This window comes from Drosophila busckii, chromosome 2L (assembly GCF_011750605.1).
Source record: "Drosophila busckii strain San Diego stock center, stock number 13000-0081.31 chromosome 2L, ASM1175060v1, whole genome shotgun sequence".
Taxonomy (NCBI): Eukaryota; Metazoa; Arthropoda; class Insecta; order Diptera; family Drosophilidae; genus Drosophila; species Drosophila busckii.
The window spans coordinates 3318786-3336763 of NC_046604.1; the positions used below are offsets into that span (position 1 = coordinate 3318786).

At 40.2% G+C, this 17978-nt stretch overlaps 2 protein-coding genes and 1 non-coding gene across 4 annotated transcripts; 2 read left to right on the plus strand and 1 right to left on the minus strand.

Annotated features, from left to right (window-relative positions):
* Window positions 1–907: 907 nt before the first annotated feature.
* LOC108604254 (protein lev-9) lies at window positions 908–8705 on the plus strand. 2 transcript variants are annotated; one of them, XM_017993641.2, is made up of 15 exons: window positions 908–1068; window positions 1417–1704; window positions 1954–2133; window positions 2195–2386; window positions 2454–2630; window positions 3684–3866; window positions 3931–4724; window positions 4986–6161; window positions 6228–6335; window positions 6394–6713; window positions 6772–6914; window positions 6974–7088; window positions 7143–7261; window positions 7327–7486; window positions 7544–8705. In XM_017993641.2, exons 1-15 carry the CDS (start codon window positions 1017–1019, stop codon window positions 8472–8474), a joined length of 4938 nt encoding a protein of 1645 aa, XP_017849130.1. In that variant the 5' UTR covers window positions 908–1016; the 3' UTR covers window positions 8475–8705. The 2 variants fall into 2 exon arrangements, with proteins under 2 accessions (XP_017849130.1, XP_017849139.1); XM_017993650.2 differs by lacking the exons at window positions 3684–3866; window positions 3931–4724; window positions 4986–6161; ... (5 more) ...; window positions 7327–7486; window positions 7544–8705 and adding an exon at window positions 2703–3008 and having other exon boundaries at window positions 926–1068.
* On the minus strand, window positions 3354–3426 carry Trnak-cuu. Its single transcript has one exon. It is a non-coding gene; the product is annotated as a tRNA-Lys (tRNA).
* Window positions 8706–9032: 327 nt separating the features above from the next.
* On the plus strand, window positions 9033–17866 carry LOC108594344 (monocarboxylate transporter 13). Its single transcript, XM_017979498.2, has 5 exons — window positions 9033–9442; window positions 13637–13739; window positions 15166–15393; window positions 15458–15584; window positions 15644–17866. Exons 2-5 carry the CDS (start codon window positions 13640–13642, stop codon window positions 17178–17180), a joined length of 1992 nt encoding a protein of 663 aa, XP_017834987.1. The 5' UTR covers window positions 9033–9442; window positions 13637–13639; the 3' UTR covers window positions 17181–17866.
* Window positions 17867–17978: the final 112 nt, after the last annotated feature.

Consider the following 17978-nt stretch of genomic DNA (forward strand, 5'->3'; position numbering starts at 1 on the left):
TACAATATAGTAACATTATAATATTAAAACTTAAGTCGTTTTTATAATTGATTAATTACTATAGCAAATAAATGCTACTAAATATATACATATATGTAATTCACAATTTATGAGAAAACGTTATGCTTTTAATTGAAAAACAAAATTAATGTTTTTACTTGCACTTTATAGTTTAAAAAAAAAAATTGAAATAGTATAAAATAAAGTTTAAAAAATATTACTTTCGCCAACGTTGGCTACGAACCCCGACCCATGAGATTAAGAGTCTCATGCTCTACCGACTGAGCTAGCCGGGCATATATTCGCGTTAAAATTATGTTAGCCCAACATTTATTTTCGATATTTTTCAAATCCTTGGATTCGTATTATTTATTTTTAAAAAGCTAGCAATCACTATAAGCGACAAATTAGATATTGACAAAATTTTCAACATATTTAGCATAAAAATCTTTTTGAGTAGCTACTTTTGTGTTAGAAAAATGTTAGCACAAGAAATGTAATTTTAATGTAATTTTTTAAATTACTGGAGTATTAACAGACTTAACATATTAACTCTAATGTAATTTAATTGTGAACTTATAAGAGTTTTAAGGAGCTAATAAATTCAATTTCATTCATTGATGCAAATATAGATTTAACCGAAATTCTGAGAAACTTTGTAAGTCTTTTAGCCAACGGATGCTGCTTGAACTCTTTCCAGCTGTCAAATATGTCGACCCACTGAGAGCGTAGAGCAGTCCGGAGAGAAAGAGAGAGATTAGTACTGCTCAAAAGGACCGAAAATATTTTTGAGCAGCTGGACTGCATTTGGTATCGTGACGCCAAAGTGTGCAGACTGCAGTACGCCAAAAAGCTAAGAAAAACAGAATAAATAAATAAATAAAAAATCAGGTTGCTAAAAATTAGCACAAAAACCTTAACAAAATAATTAAAATGCTAGAAAAGTAAAGTCGGCAATAAAAACGATAAAAAGCAGTTGAAGCCAAAAGCAATTTGAATTTAAAACTTGAACAAAGATGAATCGTTTGCTGCTGCAGTGTCTGATAACGACGTTATTGCTCTACAAAGGTGAAAAAACAGCTTAGATTATATACTAAGAACAATTGTGGTGGGCAAATTTTAGAAAATTTAGATGATTTTTGAGCTTTGACCGAACGAAAAATGTATATGCGTCTGGGTTATATAAGCAAAGTTTAGAGTGCGCAGGTCCCAAAAGCTGAGACCAAATGACGGCTGGACCAAAAGGGAAATGGGTCAATGTTTTTGAGTGCGCGCAAGTGTGACAAACCAAAAACACAACAAGAAGCGTGGAATCAAAACAAATCAACACAAAACGAAAGTGTGGGGGGCTATGACTGACAGCTGACATTATTATTGGCCCTTATGGTTTACTCTTTCTGCTTTTCGTGTTTGCAGTCAGCTGCGTGCCAACGACAAATGGCAGCTTGGTAACCACTACGGAAATACCGCAACAGGACGACGATGATGATGACTGGGATGAGAGCGAATCGCTTGAGTCAGATGATGGACGCATCTATAAGAATCCACGCAATTCACCATCCACGGAGTGTCCGCGAGATGAGGAGCAGGCCACGCTGCTGGGACAAAAATGTTTGCGCAAATGCTCGTCGGATGAGGACTGCAAGAGCAAGAAGAAGAAATGCTTGTGCGATGGCGTCTGCGGCAACTCATGCATTAAACCAGGTGAGCTGGGAGTTTGAATTATATGTACATATTTTTTAAATATTTTATATATGTATGTTTTATAATATATTGTTTCAATGTAATCCAAGTTGGACATTTATTTTTGAAACTATTTATAACAACAGAAATATATAAGCACACATATTGTGTTTGATAATTCCAAAAAAATTATTTACATGCATCAACTTTACTAGATTGTTCTGAATCAATTAAAAGTTATATACAATTTATTATTTATTATTATTACAGATCGCGAGTGTCCAGAGCTGGCGCAGCCCAGTCTAGGTCAAGTCACTGTAGCTGGTCGACACTTTGGCGCTCGAGCATCCTACAGCTGCCCCCATGGCTACCACGTGGTCGGTCTGCAGAGTCGCCTCTGCCAAGCCGATGGCAACTGGGCGGGCGCGGAGCCAGCCTGCAAGCAGAATAGTAAGTTGGCTTCAATAAATTTAATAAATGCAAACTACAGATAAAACTTTTCCATGCACAGTTTACTGTTTAAAGCCGCCACAGATCGAGCACGCCAGAAATTCTGCCTTGCCGGAGCAGGAGACTTTTGATTTGGATTCTACAGTGCAGTATCATTGCCATACGGGCTATGTAACCAACGGATTTCCACGTGCCAAGTGTCTGGCCATAGATAACCAAGCCAGCTGGTATGGACCGGATATTCAATGCGAACGTAAGTTCTCTTACATGTTTTGACTCTTTTACTTTGTTAGTAACTCTGCTTCTTGGTCTATTGCCAGCTCGATCTTGTGGTCAGCCGCCGGATCCGGCTAATGGCTGGCATGCGGGCGAATGTTACACTTTTGGCTGCAAGATCACCTACAATTGTGGCAACGGCTATGAGCTGGTTGGCAAATATGAGCGCTACTGTCAGTCCGATGGCTCCTGGACTCCCAAGGAGCTGCCCACTTGTGTGTGTAAGTATTCAGTCTTTTTATGATTTACATAACCGAAATTCTTATAACTTTTTATTTATTAATCCACCAAAGCGGATAACGAAAATGCAACCACTACCCAAGCATCGTTGTCCTAAGCCCAAGCTTCCCTACAAATTAACACGTACTTTGTTCCGATCCCAAGTTAAATAATGCTCAAAGTCAAAAGAAATTAAATCAATTATATAAATAAAAGACGTTCTGCATTCAAAGCAACTTAGCATTAACCTAAACAAAAATATCTACACTTAATCAATTAACAAAAGATTACAACAAATTGTTAAAATTTTACTCAAAACGTTGTTGTTGTTGGCCTATTTACGAATGTTAATCGAATAAATAAAAGTTACCACAAATCTTAAGCCAAACCCCCAGTTGTTTTATTTGAAAGGTACTTGTGGTTTTTTTTTCTAAGATTTGTGGTAACTTGGGTTCGGAAAGATATTCCATATGCTTTCCATTAAAAAATAATTGAAAAAAGAAATTGGCTGAAGGCAGTTTAGGAAAAAATTAGATTTTAAATTCAGCATGCTGTTTTCTAAAGTTTATATTAAACTTCATGAGAAACATAAAAACGACTATACAATTTCAAAATGTTTTTAAGTACAGTTATTATATTATCATTATATCAATGCAATTAAAATTAAATTAATTTTAGTATAAATATTTTTTTAATTTTGATAAAGAAGAAAAAAAGTTAATACTCGCCCAACGTGGGGCTCGAACCCACGACCCTGAGATTAAGAGTCTCATGCTCTACCGACTGAGCTAGCCGGGCATATATATCGACCGCGACTATTTTCGCGATTGATAATTTCGATTAAAATCACGTCTATTTATAAGAATTTCAAGATTCTAAAATTATAACAAATAATTTATTGTTAGACAAAAGCTAAAATGCTAAACAACAAAAGCGCTGATGAGTGTTAAATTATTTATGAAATATATTCAGCATTTAAATTTATAAATTGAGACCTGTATTATAATATAATAATTATACATTTGTTTGTTTGCATAATTTGTTTGCTTTCTCAGTGGTTACATCTGTTGTCTGTCCTACACCCGAAAATCCAAAGAATGGCAAAGCAACCTATACCACATTGGCCTACAATTCGGTGGTGAGCTATGAATGTCGTTACGGCTACACGCTCGTGGGTGAAAGCTCCAGTCGCTGTGGAGCGAGCGCCAAGTGGAGTGGCACTGTGCCCAGTTGCAAAGGTAAGCTGAAACTCCCTATATATCCAACTATCTATTTTACGCACTCCCACACTACATGCTATAGAAATAAACTGTGGACATCCGGGCGTGCTGTACAATGGTTGGATTGAGAACATTGAGGCGGGCACGGGACTGGGCGCAAGCATTATATTTCGCTGTCAGCCGGAAATGTTGATCAATGGTCAGGGCTCGAGTGTCTGCCAAATTGATGGGCGCTGGCGCAACGTTTTACCGGAATGTCTGGCACCTTGTGTGGTGCCCACAATATCTCAAGGCGTTGTCACAGCAATTGAGATCATCACCGATGAAAATGGAACCACAATTATTGCGCCCAGTACCACGACCACCACACAATCGCCCACGCAGATCTTAGGTGGCGTGGAGAAGGTCAAACATGGCACCGCGCTGGAGGTCAAGTGCGATGAGAATTACGAGTTTCCAGTATCGCTCTTAAGTCCACCTACTTGCAACAATGGGACCTGGAGCATTATACCGCGTTGTGTGCCCGCTAGATGCAAGAGCATGCCACGCCCACCCAAGCATGGCATGGTTATGGCGCCAAAAACGGAGCATGGCATGAAGGCGCGCTTCAAGTGCAAGGATGGCTTCAAGCTGGTCAGTCCCGAGGGCAAGGATATTACCGACCCGCATGATTATGTGCTTACCTGTTCCTTTGGCAATTGGACTGGAGAGACGCCCAAGTGCGAGGAGGTCTTCTGCTCATTCCCGGGCTATATACCACACGGCAAGGTGCTGCTCGTGGGCAACATGGGTCTCTACGATTATAGGCCATATGTCAAGAAGATTGTCAACAACAAGCAGATCATGTACGATTGCGATAAGGGCTACGTGCTAGAGGTAAGCTTCACTTTTGTTGCTAACTATTTTAATTATGAAATAATGCACATATTTAAACACAGCTTTCATTTTGATAGAACTCGATAAATTTGAAATACATTTCACAATTGCTATCTAAATTATCGAATGGTTTTTTGCTTATTTGACAACACTGATCAATTTTTAAAGTTTGCATATGCAATTCTTATCGAAAGGATAAAAATAATCGAAATGTTGAATAACAGCTTTTTTTTATTGACAACACATTTAATTACTTAACAGGTGGGTCCACCTGGTGCAACTTGCGTGGGCGGCAAATGGCGTCCGCTCGACTTGCCACAGTGTCTGCTGGGCCAGCATCCGCGTCTGCGCTGGAATCGCCGACGTCGTCGTCGATCACTTGATCTACGCCAGCTGCGTTCTGTTTATTTGCTGCGACGACAGCGTGAACTGCAGCGACAATTAAGAGAGCATCAGGAACATCAGCTGGAGCAGGCGCACAGTTTGCAGCGCCAGCGACGCAGTGCAAATACTAGTCCCTCGGACATTGATTTAGCCTACTCCAAATACTATCAGAAGATCAAGGAGCGCTATCAGCGCTATGTGCGCAAGATGCTGGGACATGATAGACTGTATAAGAACTCACATGTGCAGGATGGTCGCTGGTACAATCAGTATAACAATCCGGAGCTGGTAATGATGCACAAGGCAACGCAAAAGTGGCGCAATGCGGGCGAAGGCGATGAGTATGCGGATGAGAATGAATACCATGAGGCAGTGGCCACGGTGCCCATGCCCAACATACATCAGGCATCACGTTATAGCAGTCGCTGGCAATCTGAGCAAAACTCCAATGAGGCGCCCTTAATACATAGTCGGGATACCAATACAGCACGTCTCAGTCGCAGCAAGGCTTTGATCGATCAGCTCAAATCGCAAATAGTGCGACGACGACGCAAGCGCAGCGGCAGCGGAAGCATCTCTTCGGCGCCACCCTCCTCCGCGAGTTTGCCGGATACGGCCGATGTGGACAGCAGTGACGACGTCGGCAAGACTGGAGCGGCAGGCGGTGGAAATGGTAAGCGTCTGCGTGGACCCTGCGAGGAACTCGATTGGGACTCCTTTGCCAACATTACCACTGTACGTCCAGGCAAGGTGCCAGGACGCACAGCCGTCGGCATTATGCTGCAGCTGGAATGCAATGCAGGCTTCAAGCTGAACATCAAGGGAGAGAATGCCACGGCGCGTTGCATACGCGGTATTTGGAAGCCCGAACTGCCCAAGTGTATGTCTGCGCCGTGTCTAGTGCCCGCCGTAGAGCATGGCCAGTACTACAAAGTGGAACCGCATACCAAGCAACTAAGCGATAAGCCTTCATTAACGCCATTGTCCACCTACGAGGAAATACAATCGAATGAGTTTATAACACTCGAATGTGAGGATGGCTTCAATACACAGGTGAGCTCGATCGAGCATAAAGAATGTTTTATTGTTGATATATAAATTAAACGAAATGCTTTTCAGGGATCTGCCCAGCTGCGTTGCGCGCATGGTTCCTGGTCAGTGAATGCCTTCTCTGAGTGCACCTCAGTGCCCTGTACGCTGCCCAACATGCCTGGCGTCATCTATGAGGCAAGCCCACCAGTTAGTCTCCCAACAGCAAATTCTCACTATTCTCTTTCACTCTCAGGGCGGTTATCGCGCTGGTCTGACCATTGGTCATGGCAGCTCTGTACATGTGCGCTGCGAGCTCTCCACCAATGCCAATCCCATTGAGATGTCTTGCCACAAGGGTGTGCTAACGCCTCCCAACGTGCACTGCGAGACAGGGTTGCGTAAGTCACGCGAGGAGCTGGAACATGCCACACCCACACCCGCCAAGTTGGAGCATAACAAGCAGGAGCATAACGAGCTAGATGAGAATCATCACGACGGCAACAATACAGATGAACATGAAGATCACGCGATGTGCGGACATCCCAGTCTAACAGATGGCGCCTTGGTTTACAAGTGAGTGCGGCATAACTTGCTGATTAGCAATCAGAGTACACTCGTTATAATCTCGCAGAAATCCTGACCATGTGGAGGATGGAATTTATGAAAGCGGCACTGAGATCTTCTTCAACTGCATACCCAATGCGGCAGGCGATCGTCAGACTTGGCGTATTATCTGCGACAATGGACAGTGGGTTGGACGTTCCTTTAACTGCGGTAGGTTTTCAGTATGACTTGGGATTGCCTTAGAGTTCACTTTTATCGCTCGCACACAGAGAACGGCACGTGCTTGTTCCGTAACAACGAGGCCAATGTGGTGAGCTTTTATAATGATCTGGAAATCCGTGAAGATATCGTGGAGTTTCCACCAGGCGCTACTATTATCTCTAGGTGATTATTGGGCAACAAAAAATGTACTTTATAAATAAAACTTCCCGCTTTTAGATGTGTTGACATTGGCAAGTTCTCCATGATGGGCAGTCATGAGCGCACCTGCATACACTCGGAGTGGACCAACACCAAGCCCATTTGCTCGGGTCTCAATCAGGAGAATGATTATGCCAGTACGTAGCCCACAGCCTTTCCACAACTTTCTTTAAATTTATACAAATATATGTGCCTTTTACAGTGGAGAAGGCACCCACCATATTGTTTCGACATCAGAACGGTCCTATAGCACAGAGCAATGATGGCAAGCTGATTGTATATCCGGGCACAACGCTGCACATGGAGTGCTTGTGGATGCGACGTTTTGGCAATCCCAAGTGGAATGTTAGCCATACTGAGAAGTGAGTGATAAGTGAATTTCAATTGTGATTTTATTAATTTAACTTGTGTTAATTTAGAAATTACACGGAGGGCTGGGTAACTGATGATGATGTAGGACGTGATTCGACATTGGAGTATCGCCTAACCATAGTCGATGCAGTGGCTGAGGATTCGGGGGCATTCTCGTGCATGACGCCGGCGCGGCATGAGCACTCGGTTGATGTGGTAGTCAAGACCATTAATTGTCCGGAAATACCTATACGGCGTGGTCTGATCGTCAGTACGAATGATACCAAGCTTAGCACACGCGTGCTGTTGTCCTGCTCCAATGGCAACTCGCTGATTGGCGCATCTGAGCTGTTTTGCTTACCCAGTGGCAATTGGAGCGCACTGTTGCCGGTTTGTGAGAGCGTGGAGTGCGGCGATATACCGTTAATGCCAAACAATGTTAGCTCACCGCGCGTCTCCGTGTTGTCGCGCGAGGTGGGCGGGCGTGCGGCATTCTCGTGCTCCTCGGGTTACGGATTGCGTGGCCAGTCAGAGGTCATCTGTTTGCCCACGGGCGAATGGTCGACACCGTTTCCCACATGTGTCGAAGTGCAATGCGATAATCCGACCGCACCGCAAAACGGTTACGCACAGGGCTCGGCACCGTATCGTGCCGGCGATGTTGTGCAATTTAATTGCAACCAGGAGTACATGATGCAAGGGCAGCCGATTATCGCCTGTCAGGACAACGGACGCTGGTCGGGCACATTGCCCAAATGTGTGCAGGCTTGTTCATATCCCGGCACCGCCATCAGCGGTCGCATGTCCTCCGTTAAGTTCTATTACGCCATCGGCGAGAGCATCACATTCACCTGCGATGCTGGCCTCGAGCTGCGTGGCTCCAAGGTCCTCAAGTGCATGAAGAACGGCAAATGGTCCAGCGCCATACCCACTTGTGTAGCTAATGATGCTCCGCCCGGCGCCGTTGGCACAAACAAGCATCTGGCTACCTTGGGTTGAATTCTACAAAATGCATCTTTTTAATATCGAGTTGAAAATCAAAGTGATAGTGATACTGACAGTACATTGTCTGTGGTGCCATCGAAGCCATTGTGTGCAATGTACAGTATTGAATCTTTAAAACAAACGTAATATATATATACTAACTAACACTGACATTCTTGCAATTCAACAGTAAGTTGTATGCAATTGTAGCTTGTCATTTTACTTTCAATAAAAATCAATGTTTATCCACAACAGGCATCGTAATTTGAATTTGAATTCCATAAATTTACATGTAATTGATCGTTATTTAACGTTCTGTTTTCAAATTGTGCTGTGAAGTGTTTTGATATATCGAAACTTGTATAATTTTTATCGATGTACGCGAGAAAAATGTTATCGGATCTCTCGCTCACACAATACTATATTAGATGATACTCGCTAGTTTGTTGCATTACTTGCATCTCTCTCGCACTTGCACATTTCTGTTGTTGCTCTGCTCGCACGATTTTGTTTTTATGTTTATTCACATCGATGCTGGCTGTTTTTGTTGCTCTTTTTGTTTTAAACAAATCAGTCGTTTTTTTTCCACGTCTACATGAGGGTGGCGGTGTAGGTGTGCGCGTGAAAGACGAGGACGGACTTTCGTTTTTCGAGATTTGTTTTTGTATATATAATTCTGAAACCAAAAAATACGTGTATAACTGTGTACATAGTGTAGCTAATAAACAATATTTAGTAATTTTATAATTATCGCAATCAAACTGACCAGATGTCATGTAACAAACGCAACGCGATAAAAACACAACAACAAAATCCATTATTATAAAACGTGCAAAAAACGTGCGTCAGTATATTATCTGTGTTTGTGTATGCTAGTGTGCATGTGCATCATCGGTGTGAGTGTGTGTGTGTGCTGCAAGCTTGTGTGTGTTAAACCCGCCTTGCTCAGGACGAATTTACATAGCTAAACAAATAAATTTAAGGTGAGTGTGTTTCACACAAAAAAAGAACAGCTGACGCATACACAACGTGGGCAAAAACAAAAAAGACATTATAGACTTGCCTCTCAGCTTCAGCCCCCACACCTTACACAGGCCCCGGTTCCGATCCCCTGCTGGCAAGGCAGCTGCAGCGCAACGCGTCAAGGGCGATGAACTACAATAACAACAACAACAGCCAAGATACAATTAATGCACACAAAAAGCAAAGTCACAAAAGCTTTTGTTGCGTTTCATTCTTATTTTCCATGTTTTTCATTGGTTGTGTTTTGTTGTTTTTGCGTTTGTTTTTATAGTTGTTGCTATCATGTGTTGCTGCTGCTGCAAAAGATTTGAATTTGTGGGCGTCGAAGTGAGTGACGTGATAACAATAGCGATACCTTGTTTACTAAAAACATGCAAACAAACATGCATATGTACATATAAATAAATAGTAATATTAGTAGCAAAAGTGAGAAGTGTTGATAGTACGTTACTGCTTGCACGTCCCAAACAGGCCCCGGCCCCGACATACAAAAGTCAGCAGCAACAGTCGCGCGAGTAGCATAAATGTCAGTGTGTTAGTGGGGGGCGGCGCTGTTGTTGTTGTTGTATCTCAATACATATACATACATACATAAATATGTATGCATGTAAGTTTGCTGCTGTACTTGTTGGCTCTAGCGTATTTTTTTGGCTTTAGAGTGCGTAGTAAATAAAACTAGGTCAATGTTGCCATTTGATTTTACACAAAAAAACAAAATATACATACATATATATATATACTTACAACTATATCTATTTTTTAAGAAATTGCTTTTTTAAAGCAATCAAAACAAAGGCAATGACTCTAAAGTCCAGACAGTTTAACTGTACATGCACAGCAGCTGTGAAATTTTCTAGCTTATTCATCAATTTTTGTGTTGCGCAGACAAACAACAATTCGCAGTAATTTGTTAACAAATATTATATTTATTACGCATTTGCACCTACACACATGCCTGATTGTGTATATTCGTATATGCAAAAGTCATTAACATTAACGACGCTGTGCTCTATTGGTCAAATTAATTATTGCTATAGACAAGTGTACAATGATTGATATTTTTGCTTTTTGGGGCGCGGCAAACAGCAAACACTTGCCGTTACTTTGTGCAAATGTAGGGTTTGTATTGCTGTTATCAGCTCATAAATAAAACGCACGCAATGTGATGTAATTGTGCCCTCCAAAGAGTTAACAGCGTATTTAGATAAGCTTTTAAGCACTGTTATCGATGCTGTTATTGCCGATCGCCTGTGTGGGTGCGCCAGAGCAAGAGAGAGAGAGAGAGAGAGAAAGAGCGATGACTTAGCCTATCAATCACAGCTGTCGGGAAGTCTTTTGTCTTGCGTTCGCTTTGTCTGTGTTCCATTTCCATGCAGACTTACTAATTGCTTCGGTCACTCACTGTTAATTGTTTATTGAATGCGATATTTCCAATAATACGTTTTTCCTGTGTATTTGAAGCAGACAAACGCATTGTCTCATCGTCGTCAACAAGTCTGCACCTGAATCCGAGCTGTTACCTGTTAAACCACATACAAACAAGCATACATGTGTATGTACATATTTAAGTAGGTTATCTCTACACAAAATATTGCACCTTGCAGCTGGCAAATATTCTTTATCTACGCCGACGCAGCTGTTTTTCATTAATACGCGGTCGCTCTCCCACTCACTCTCTTTCTCTCTCTCTTGTTTATCTACAGACAAGCAGGCCTATGTATGAAATTCCTCGATTACTCTGCTTGCTTATCTGACCGCCCTAAATGTTGTTTTTGTTTGCTACCAACTACGACTTAATCTCTGTACTGCGAATTTAACAAGTCTACACACGTCATTAAATAAATACATAAATAAATATGTATGTATGCACATGTAAATATGAGCAATGTCTAGTTGTAGTTATTATAAACAGATTTTTTTTATCAGCAATTAGCAACAAGTAATTCGAGCATAAAACGCACTTTCATACTAGTAAATATTTCTGTCTCTCGCTACAACTGCTGTTTTAAGGGAATTAATTTTGCCATGAACAATTGGCTGCTAATTTTTTAAAGTTTTTATTCTCACCCAATTGACATTGATGGGGTTCAAAGTCGGCAGTAAGTTTTTGAGGTCATTTTGATGGAAAGCAGCTGTTTCATTTCTCACTAGCTTAAATTATTACTACCTTATACACATTACATACATACATGTGTACGTAATTTATGACGGCAACGAAGTGTGCAAACAATTTGTGCTTTTATTATTTAACAGACATTTACGTACTTGTGTGTTCGGCAATTGTGTTTATTCAAATATTTACAGCCGTTACAACTATTAATCGATAGACGTCAGCAAAACATGATCGATATTTATGGCAGTTGTGTGCATTTAACGGAAGCGGAAGTGGAATATGACTTAAAGTAGATGCTTCATATCTGCAATTTAAATGTATTAATAGCTCTTTATAAACAAGTATTTGTACTTTATGCAGTTGTACTATAGTTGATGAAGTAAGCGTAGCTTAAACTACATTTATTTTAGCATCTTACGATATTACAATTGAAGTTGGCATTGGAGAAATACTTTCTACATTGTAGGCCGGTCAATAGTCTTAAGCTTAATTTGCGTATTTAAACAAATAGTTAGCGGAAAAAACGAAAACAATTTAAATTAGTTATTTACACAATTCCCAATAATTGAGCGCTGCTCTGAATGATCAACGCGACACAAATTGGAACGCTGACCATTGGGCGTGACGTCGCCCATTATACGATATATGTACATATAGATATCTATAGTGGAAAGACTCGCATAACAACAATCAAACCACGACCTCGTATTTATTTCTATTGAATATATACATACGAACATGAGTATATCTGTAATTGTTTTCAATACGCTGCAATTTGAGGCGCCCAATTGAATTTGAATTTTAATTTGTAACATTGATGATCGGCAAAGTATTTATTTTTATTGCTTTTATTTAATTTTTTATTAATAAAAACTCCAAGGCGAATGACCTTCAATACTAGAGGGCAACAATCGTTGTTGATTTTAGAAAGTACACAAACATTGACATTTAAAAACAATTTTTAATTAAGAACTTGAGTTAAACACAATTTACAAAAATGTCATATGATTTATGTTCTATGTCAACTTTTCAATTTTACATTGCTTCCTACTCAAAGCTAAAGTCAATATACTCATCAAAGATCTCAACAACGCATTATTATTATTTCTGCATCAACAAATTGCTTTTGTTTGCCTTTTGCTTCTGGGAATTTCTACTATGACGTCATGGACAGTCCATATCCCCCTCCATAGCTACAAGTTCAACATTAGCGACAACGCAAATGTAAACAACACAAAATTATCTACGCAGACAGCTGATTTATTTACATATAAATAGTGTGTGCATATTTATGTTTAAATATGAAAAATATTTACATATGCGCATTGCGCATGATCCTTAATTAATGAATCATCTTTGCGTGTGGCACGATCATGGCAGATTTGTGTGGACTGAACAAGCATTCATTCCGAATTGGATTTTGTACTCTCGCGTGTCTTTATCAGCTGCTGCGGCTGTGACAATTCCGGACTACTCGAGTCTATTTGTATATATGCATTGTCTGTGTGTACATATATAATAAGTCGACTGTTCTAATGACGAAACATGTTTTGGCATTTAGCGAGCGATAAACCCAGATTAGCAAATCATAAATAACACGCTTTGCTGACAGTTCTTATTAGGAAAATGTATGTATGTATTTAACTATGTATAATAGATATAAAGGAAATATATATATATATATATATATATATAATATGTGGGTTTATTCTTTATTCCACTTATTATTGCAGAAATTTCATGGGGGTTTTTGTTTTGCTCTTCTTTAAAATGTTTTGTAAATGACGTCGTTATACTCTGCCTCATTTAATACTCAGTTAAGTTATTTAATTTTGCAACACTGTTTGTTACAAGATTTTATTCTTCTGTGGAAAATTGTAGAAGGCTGAATTTCCAGTTGAGCATCATATAATGTTTCCACCCTGATTTTTACTGTAGCCATACATATTTATGCTATACTATAAATAATTTTCATCCCCCAAGCACAAAAACTGATCTAACAACAAACTATGTTTGAATATCTATTCCATCTTTTCCACAGACAATGCATAAGGAAAAAGTTAAAAACACACAAAATGCAAACAAATCAAACAACAAAGAACTCAAATTAAATGGAACTACGAAAGAAACTAGTGATAAAACAGGTTAGTAAACTTTAAACAAAAATATATGCATACAAATAAAACTTCAACTTGAATTAGTTAAAAGCTATAGAAATATATTTGAAGCTTAGAAATTGTTCACTCTTAATAACAATCTAAGCATAGCCATAAACATTTAGATTTACATCAATCAAAAAGTAGTTTTTAAATAATTAAAGATATAGAAAATGTAAATTTATTTTGATTTATATTGACGTGGGTTTTATACTGATTGATCACTCATCATAAAAAAAAACCAATTACATAGTACGTGTGAAAAGCTTTTTATTGAAAACTATTAAAAATAACTAAACAATAAGTACAGTTGCATACAAAGTAGCTCACTAAATTTTCAGCTGATTGCGCTGCTAAAAAAAAAAAACTAACGGCATTAGTAATCGACAACAGAAATTCATTATCCACGCCGCCAATTCATTCACGCCATGCGCGTTTTGGTTGCTCATATCGCATGGGGAGAGAGAGAGAGAGGAAGAGACAGAGATATAGCGAGAGTTAACAAAATCGCGCTACGATGACAACCTAAATCGCTAAACAAATAGAAATAAAAAGAATACACATTGAAGGCCTCGGTATGCGTATCGCTGACGTCGTCAGTTTATGCCGGCTTAGCTCGACCTTATATATAAATATGCCTCTTATCAGTTATTCCCCATCGGTATTTCGCATTTCACAGGCCAGATAGTAAAGTAAGCGTAGCCACTGAACAAATGTGTTTCTGTTTGTTTGTGGGACACGCGTGCCACTTTATAGCCACAAGATCTCAGGGATCATTCGTGGTCGTAGCTTGGAGCCAGTCGAGATAAGATATGCGTAGCCTTTGCTTTTGGTGCTTGAAAATTAATTGCAGCGAGCTTATTCACACTTGAAACTCAACAACTTGAAATTCTACAAATAATGTTATTGCATAAAAAATATTGCATTACTTTTACTGTTATCTAATCAAGGCAAACAATCAATCAATGATCTAAAGTTGCTAGAAAAACGTGTTTCAAATCTATTAAAACTAAATTAAATTTAAAAAAATGTATAAAAAGAAAAGTTGTGAGATATTTTAAAAAAATTATAATTATACTTTAAAATTTTGATACTTCATCAAAAAGAAAACTCAAATTAAAACTGAATATTGTACCTATAGAAATAAAATAATAAATCAGCTAAAAGTATACAATATATGTATATAGTATGTCTCGAAATGATTTATATTCTTGTTTACAATTTATTGGCTGTCACAAGACTTTTAAATTAGCATTTTTAATATTGGGCATTTGGGAATTAAATCCAGTTTAAGAAATAAAGAAAAAATTATATATTTGTACACTTTATATTGAAGTATATGAATGAATGCATATGTATGAATAAAATGTGTAATGAATAATTCTATATATAATATTTTAATTTCAATTTACAGTAAACCTGTTAAATAAAAAGGATGACGATGATGACTACGATTTGGTGCCGCCAGACGGCGGCTGGGGTTGGCTGGTGCTGTTTGGCGCCTGCCTGACCAACATACTTATCCCGGGCACAATCAAAAGCTTTGGTGTGCTCTTCATAGAATTCACGCAGGCATTCGACACAACATCAACAAAGGCCTCCTGGATACCGGCGTTGTGTTACTTTCTGTACAGCTCACTGGGTAAGTGAATATAAATGAAATGTATTTTTCATAAGCTAATGTGTTTCATTTGTTATGCCACCAGGACCCGTTTCAAGTATTCTTTCAGTAAAGTATTCCTATCGCACGGTGACGTTGATTGGCGCCGTCTCCGCCTCGCTGGGCATGATACTCTCCTTTTGGGCCTCATCCTTGGGCTATTTGTACATAAGGTTAGCCTGATGACTTGTTTTAATTTATAAACGTGTATTTAACTCAACTATGCTTGCAGCTATGGCGTGCTGGTGGGCATTGGCGCTGGTTTATCCTTTCCGCCCACCGTCTACATAGTGACGTCATACTTTGTCAAGTGGCGCGGCTTGGCCAATGGACTATGCATATCAGGCAGCGCCCTGGGCAGCATCATACTGCCGCCTGTGCTGCGCTGGCTGCTGGAGACCTATGGCTATCGTGGCTCTTGCTTAATAATGGGCGGCATTACTCTTAATGTGCTGGTGGGCGCACTTTTCTACGAGCCTGTGGAGCAGCATATGGTGCGCGTGCCACGTGCACGCCAAGCGCTGGACGATATACCCGAGGAGGAGGATGTGGGCATAGTGATGAAGTTTGAAAATGTGGACGAGACAACGCCGAGTGCAGATCACAATGCGGAGAAGCAGCTGCTTTCGTATAATTCACCACCATCGCCGCTCTATCTGCCCGACGATGACGACAAGCAGCAGTTTGTGCGCAGCGCCTCGGCAGCGGTGGTGCAGAGCTATGCCAAGCCAGGCGATGAGTTCCAGCCACGCACACGCAAGATTAGCACGCCCGTCCGCTTGCCACAACGCAATCAAACATTTACGCCGGGCCAACTCAACTCGCAGTCATCGCTCTATGCTGTGCCCGAAGGACGCTCCAGCTCCAATAAGTTAACCCAACGCAATGCCTCGCGCAATCGTCTGTCCAAGCGTTCACCTTCCACGAGCAGCTTTTTGTATATAAGCACGCCATATCATGGCAGCACACTGAGCTTTCAGCCCAAGGAGTTTTCATCGCATTTGTCGCTGCGTTCAGCGGGCAGCAGCGCTGCAGGCGCAGCGGAAACTACAGCACAGCAAAGCATCACTGGAGCAGCTGGAGATGCGCCAGCGGATGGCAAGCCAGCCGAACCACCACGCACCAAATTCTTCGATTTGAGCTTGCTTAAGGATCCCATGTACCTCGTCATACTCATCTCCAATTCCACAAATGCCATCAGCTATACCAACTTTATCATACTGCTGCCCAGCTTCGGTCTGGCGCGCGGCTTTGACAAGTCTTTATCCGCCTACTTGCTGTCCGTAGTCTCGGCAACGGATCTGATAGGACGCATTGGCGGCTCGGCGTTGTCGGACATGGGTTTCATACCCAAGACCTGGTACTTTGTGGGCGGACTAACTATATCTGGGCTGTCGCTGGCGCTGCTGCCGTTTGCCTATAGTTATGGCAGCGTTTGCTTCTGGTGCGCACTCTTCGGTCTCGCCTCGGGCATTTATGTGGGCATCACAGCGGTTATCATGGCGGATATGCTGGGCACGGAGCGTCTGACTTCGTCTTATGGCATTAGCTTATTCGTCAATGGCATATTGCAGCTGGTTGGTCCGCCGTTGTGCAACTTCTGGATCGAAGTTGTCAACGATTACAATCCGCTCTTCCATGCCTTGGGGCTGACGCTGCTTGCGGGTGCCAGCCTTTGGGCATTCATGCCCTGCATACAACGACGCAAAGCCAAAGAGGAGGAGCGGCTGGAGGCGCAACTCGACGAGGAGGCCATTGATGGCTACTAAACGGTGTTAACTGCTTCACTTAAACACACACACACACACACACGACGTACAATTATAATTAGTATTTAGGCTTGAAAAACTAGCGTACAAAGAAATGAAGAAGAAACGTTGGCAGAGCGTGAAGAGCACGCGAAAAATCAAAATGAGAAGCAGCCAGCGCATATTAATTTTTTGTGGAAAATTTGTTAATTTGTTTCTTCCAAACAGCTTTTTTGTCTAACACTTAAGTCTTAATTATTATTACATAAATACTTAATACAATTTATTATTTACCTAATATCAATTTATTTATCTCTTAAGCCCAATAGCAAGAGTAATACTTTGTAATAGTGCAAAAGCTTAAGCATTGAAAACAACTACAAAAATATTTTTCTATTATAACGCAATTGAAAAGAAAAAAAAAACAAAATCTCAAAAAACGTATACTGTAAATTGTAGCTAAATGTTTTTAATCGTATCTTTTTTACAGTGGGGTGGTGCTTCCAACAACTATAGTGAATAATATTAAATATGCTAATTTTAAAATAAACTCAACAGGAAACGTAAACTTAAAGCATGAAACTAAATCACTTAGGCAGAAGAATTCAAAATTAAAGGAAAAGTTGAAAGTATTTTTGCTTCAATATTTTCATTAGATAAAAGGTAGTATTTTAGAAATTGGATAGGTCCTCTCTGAACATTTTATATATTCTCAAACATTTTTAATTTATTAATTATTAAAGTCTTATAATTAATATATTTTCCAAAAAGAAGTCCAAATTATTTACTAGGTTTCATACATTTTTTTAAAGTTTTATA

Coding starts and splice junctions, on each gene's coding strand:
- LOC108594344 (XM_017979498.2), top strand. CDS start 13,640: ATGCATAAGGAAAAAGTTAAAAACACACAAAATGCAAACAAATCAAAC. Junction 13,740..15,165: donor AGAAACTAGTGATAAAACAG/GTTAGTAAACTT, acceptor TTCAATTTACAG/TAAACCTGTTAAATAAAAAG. Junction 15,394..15,457: donor CTTTCTGTACAGCTCACTGG/GTAAGTGAATAT, acceptor TTATGCCACCAG/GACCCGTTTCAAGTATTCTT.
- LOC108604254 (XM_017993641.2), top strand. CDS start 1,017: ATGAATCGTTTGCTGCTGCAGTGTCTGATAACGACGTTATTGCTCTAC. Junction 2,134..2,194: donor GCCAGCCTGCAAGCAGAATA/GTAAGTTGGCTT, acceptor TTCCATGCACAG/TTTACTGTTTAAAGCCGCCA. Junction 6,714..6,771: donor GATGGCGCCTTGGTTTACAA/GTGAGTGCGGCA, acceptor ATAATCTCGCAG/AAATCCTGACCATGTGGAGG.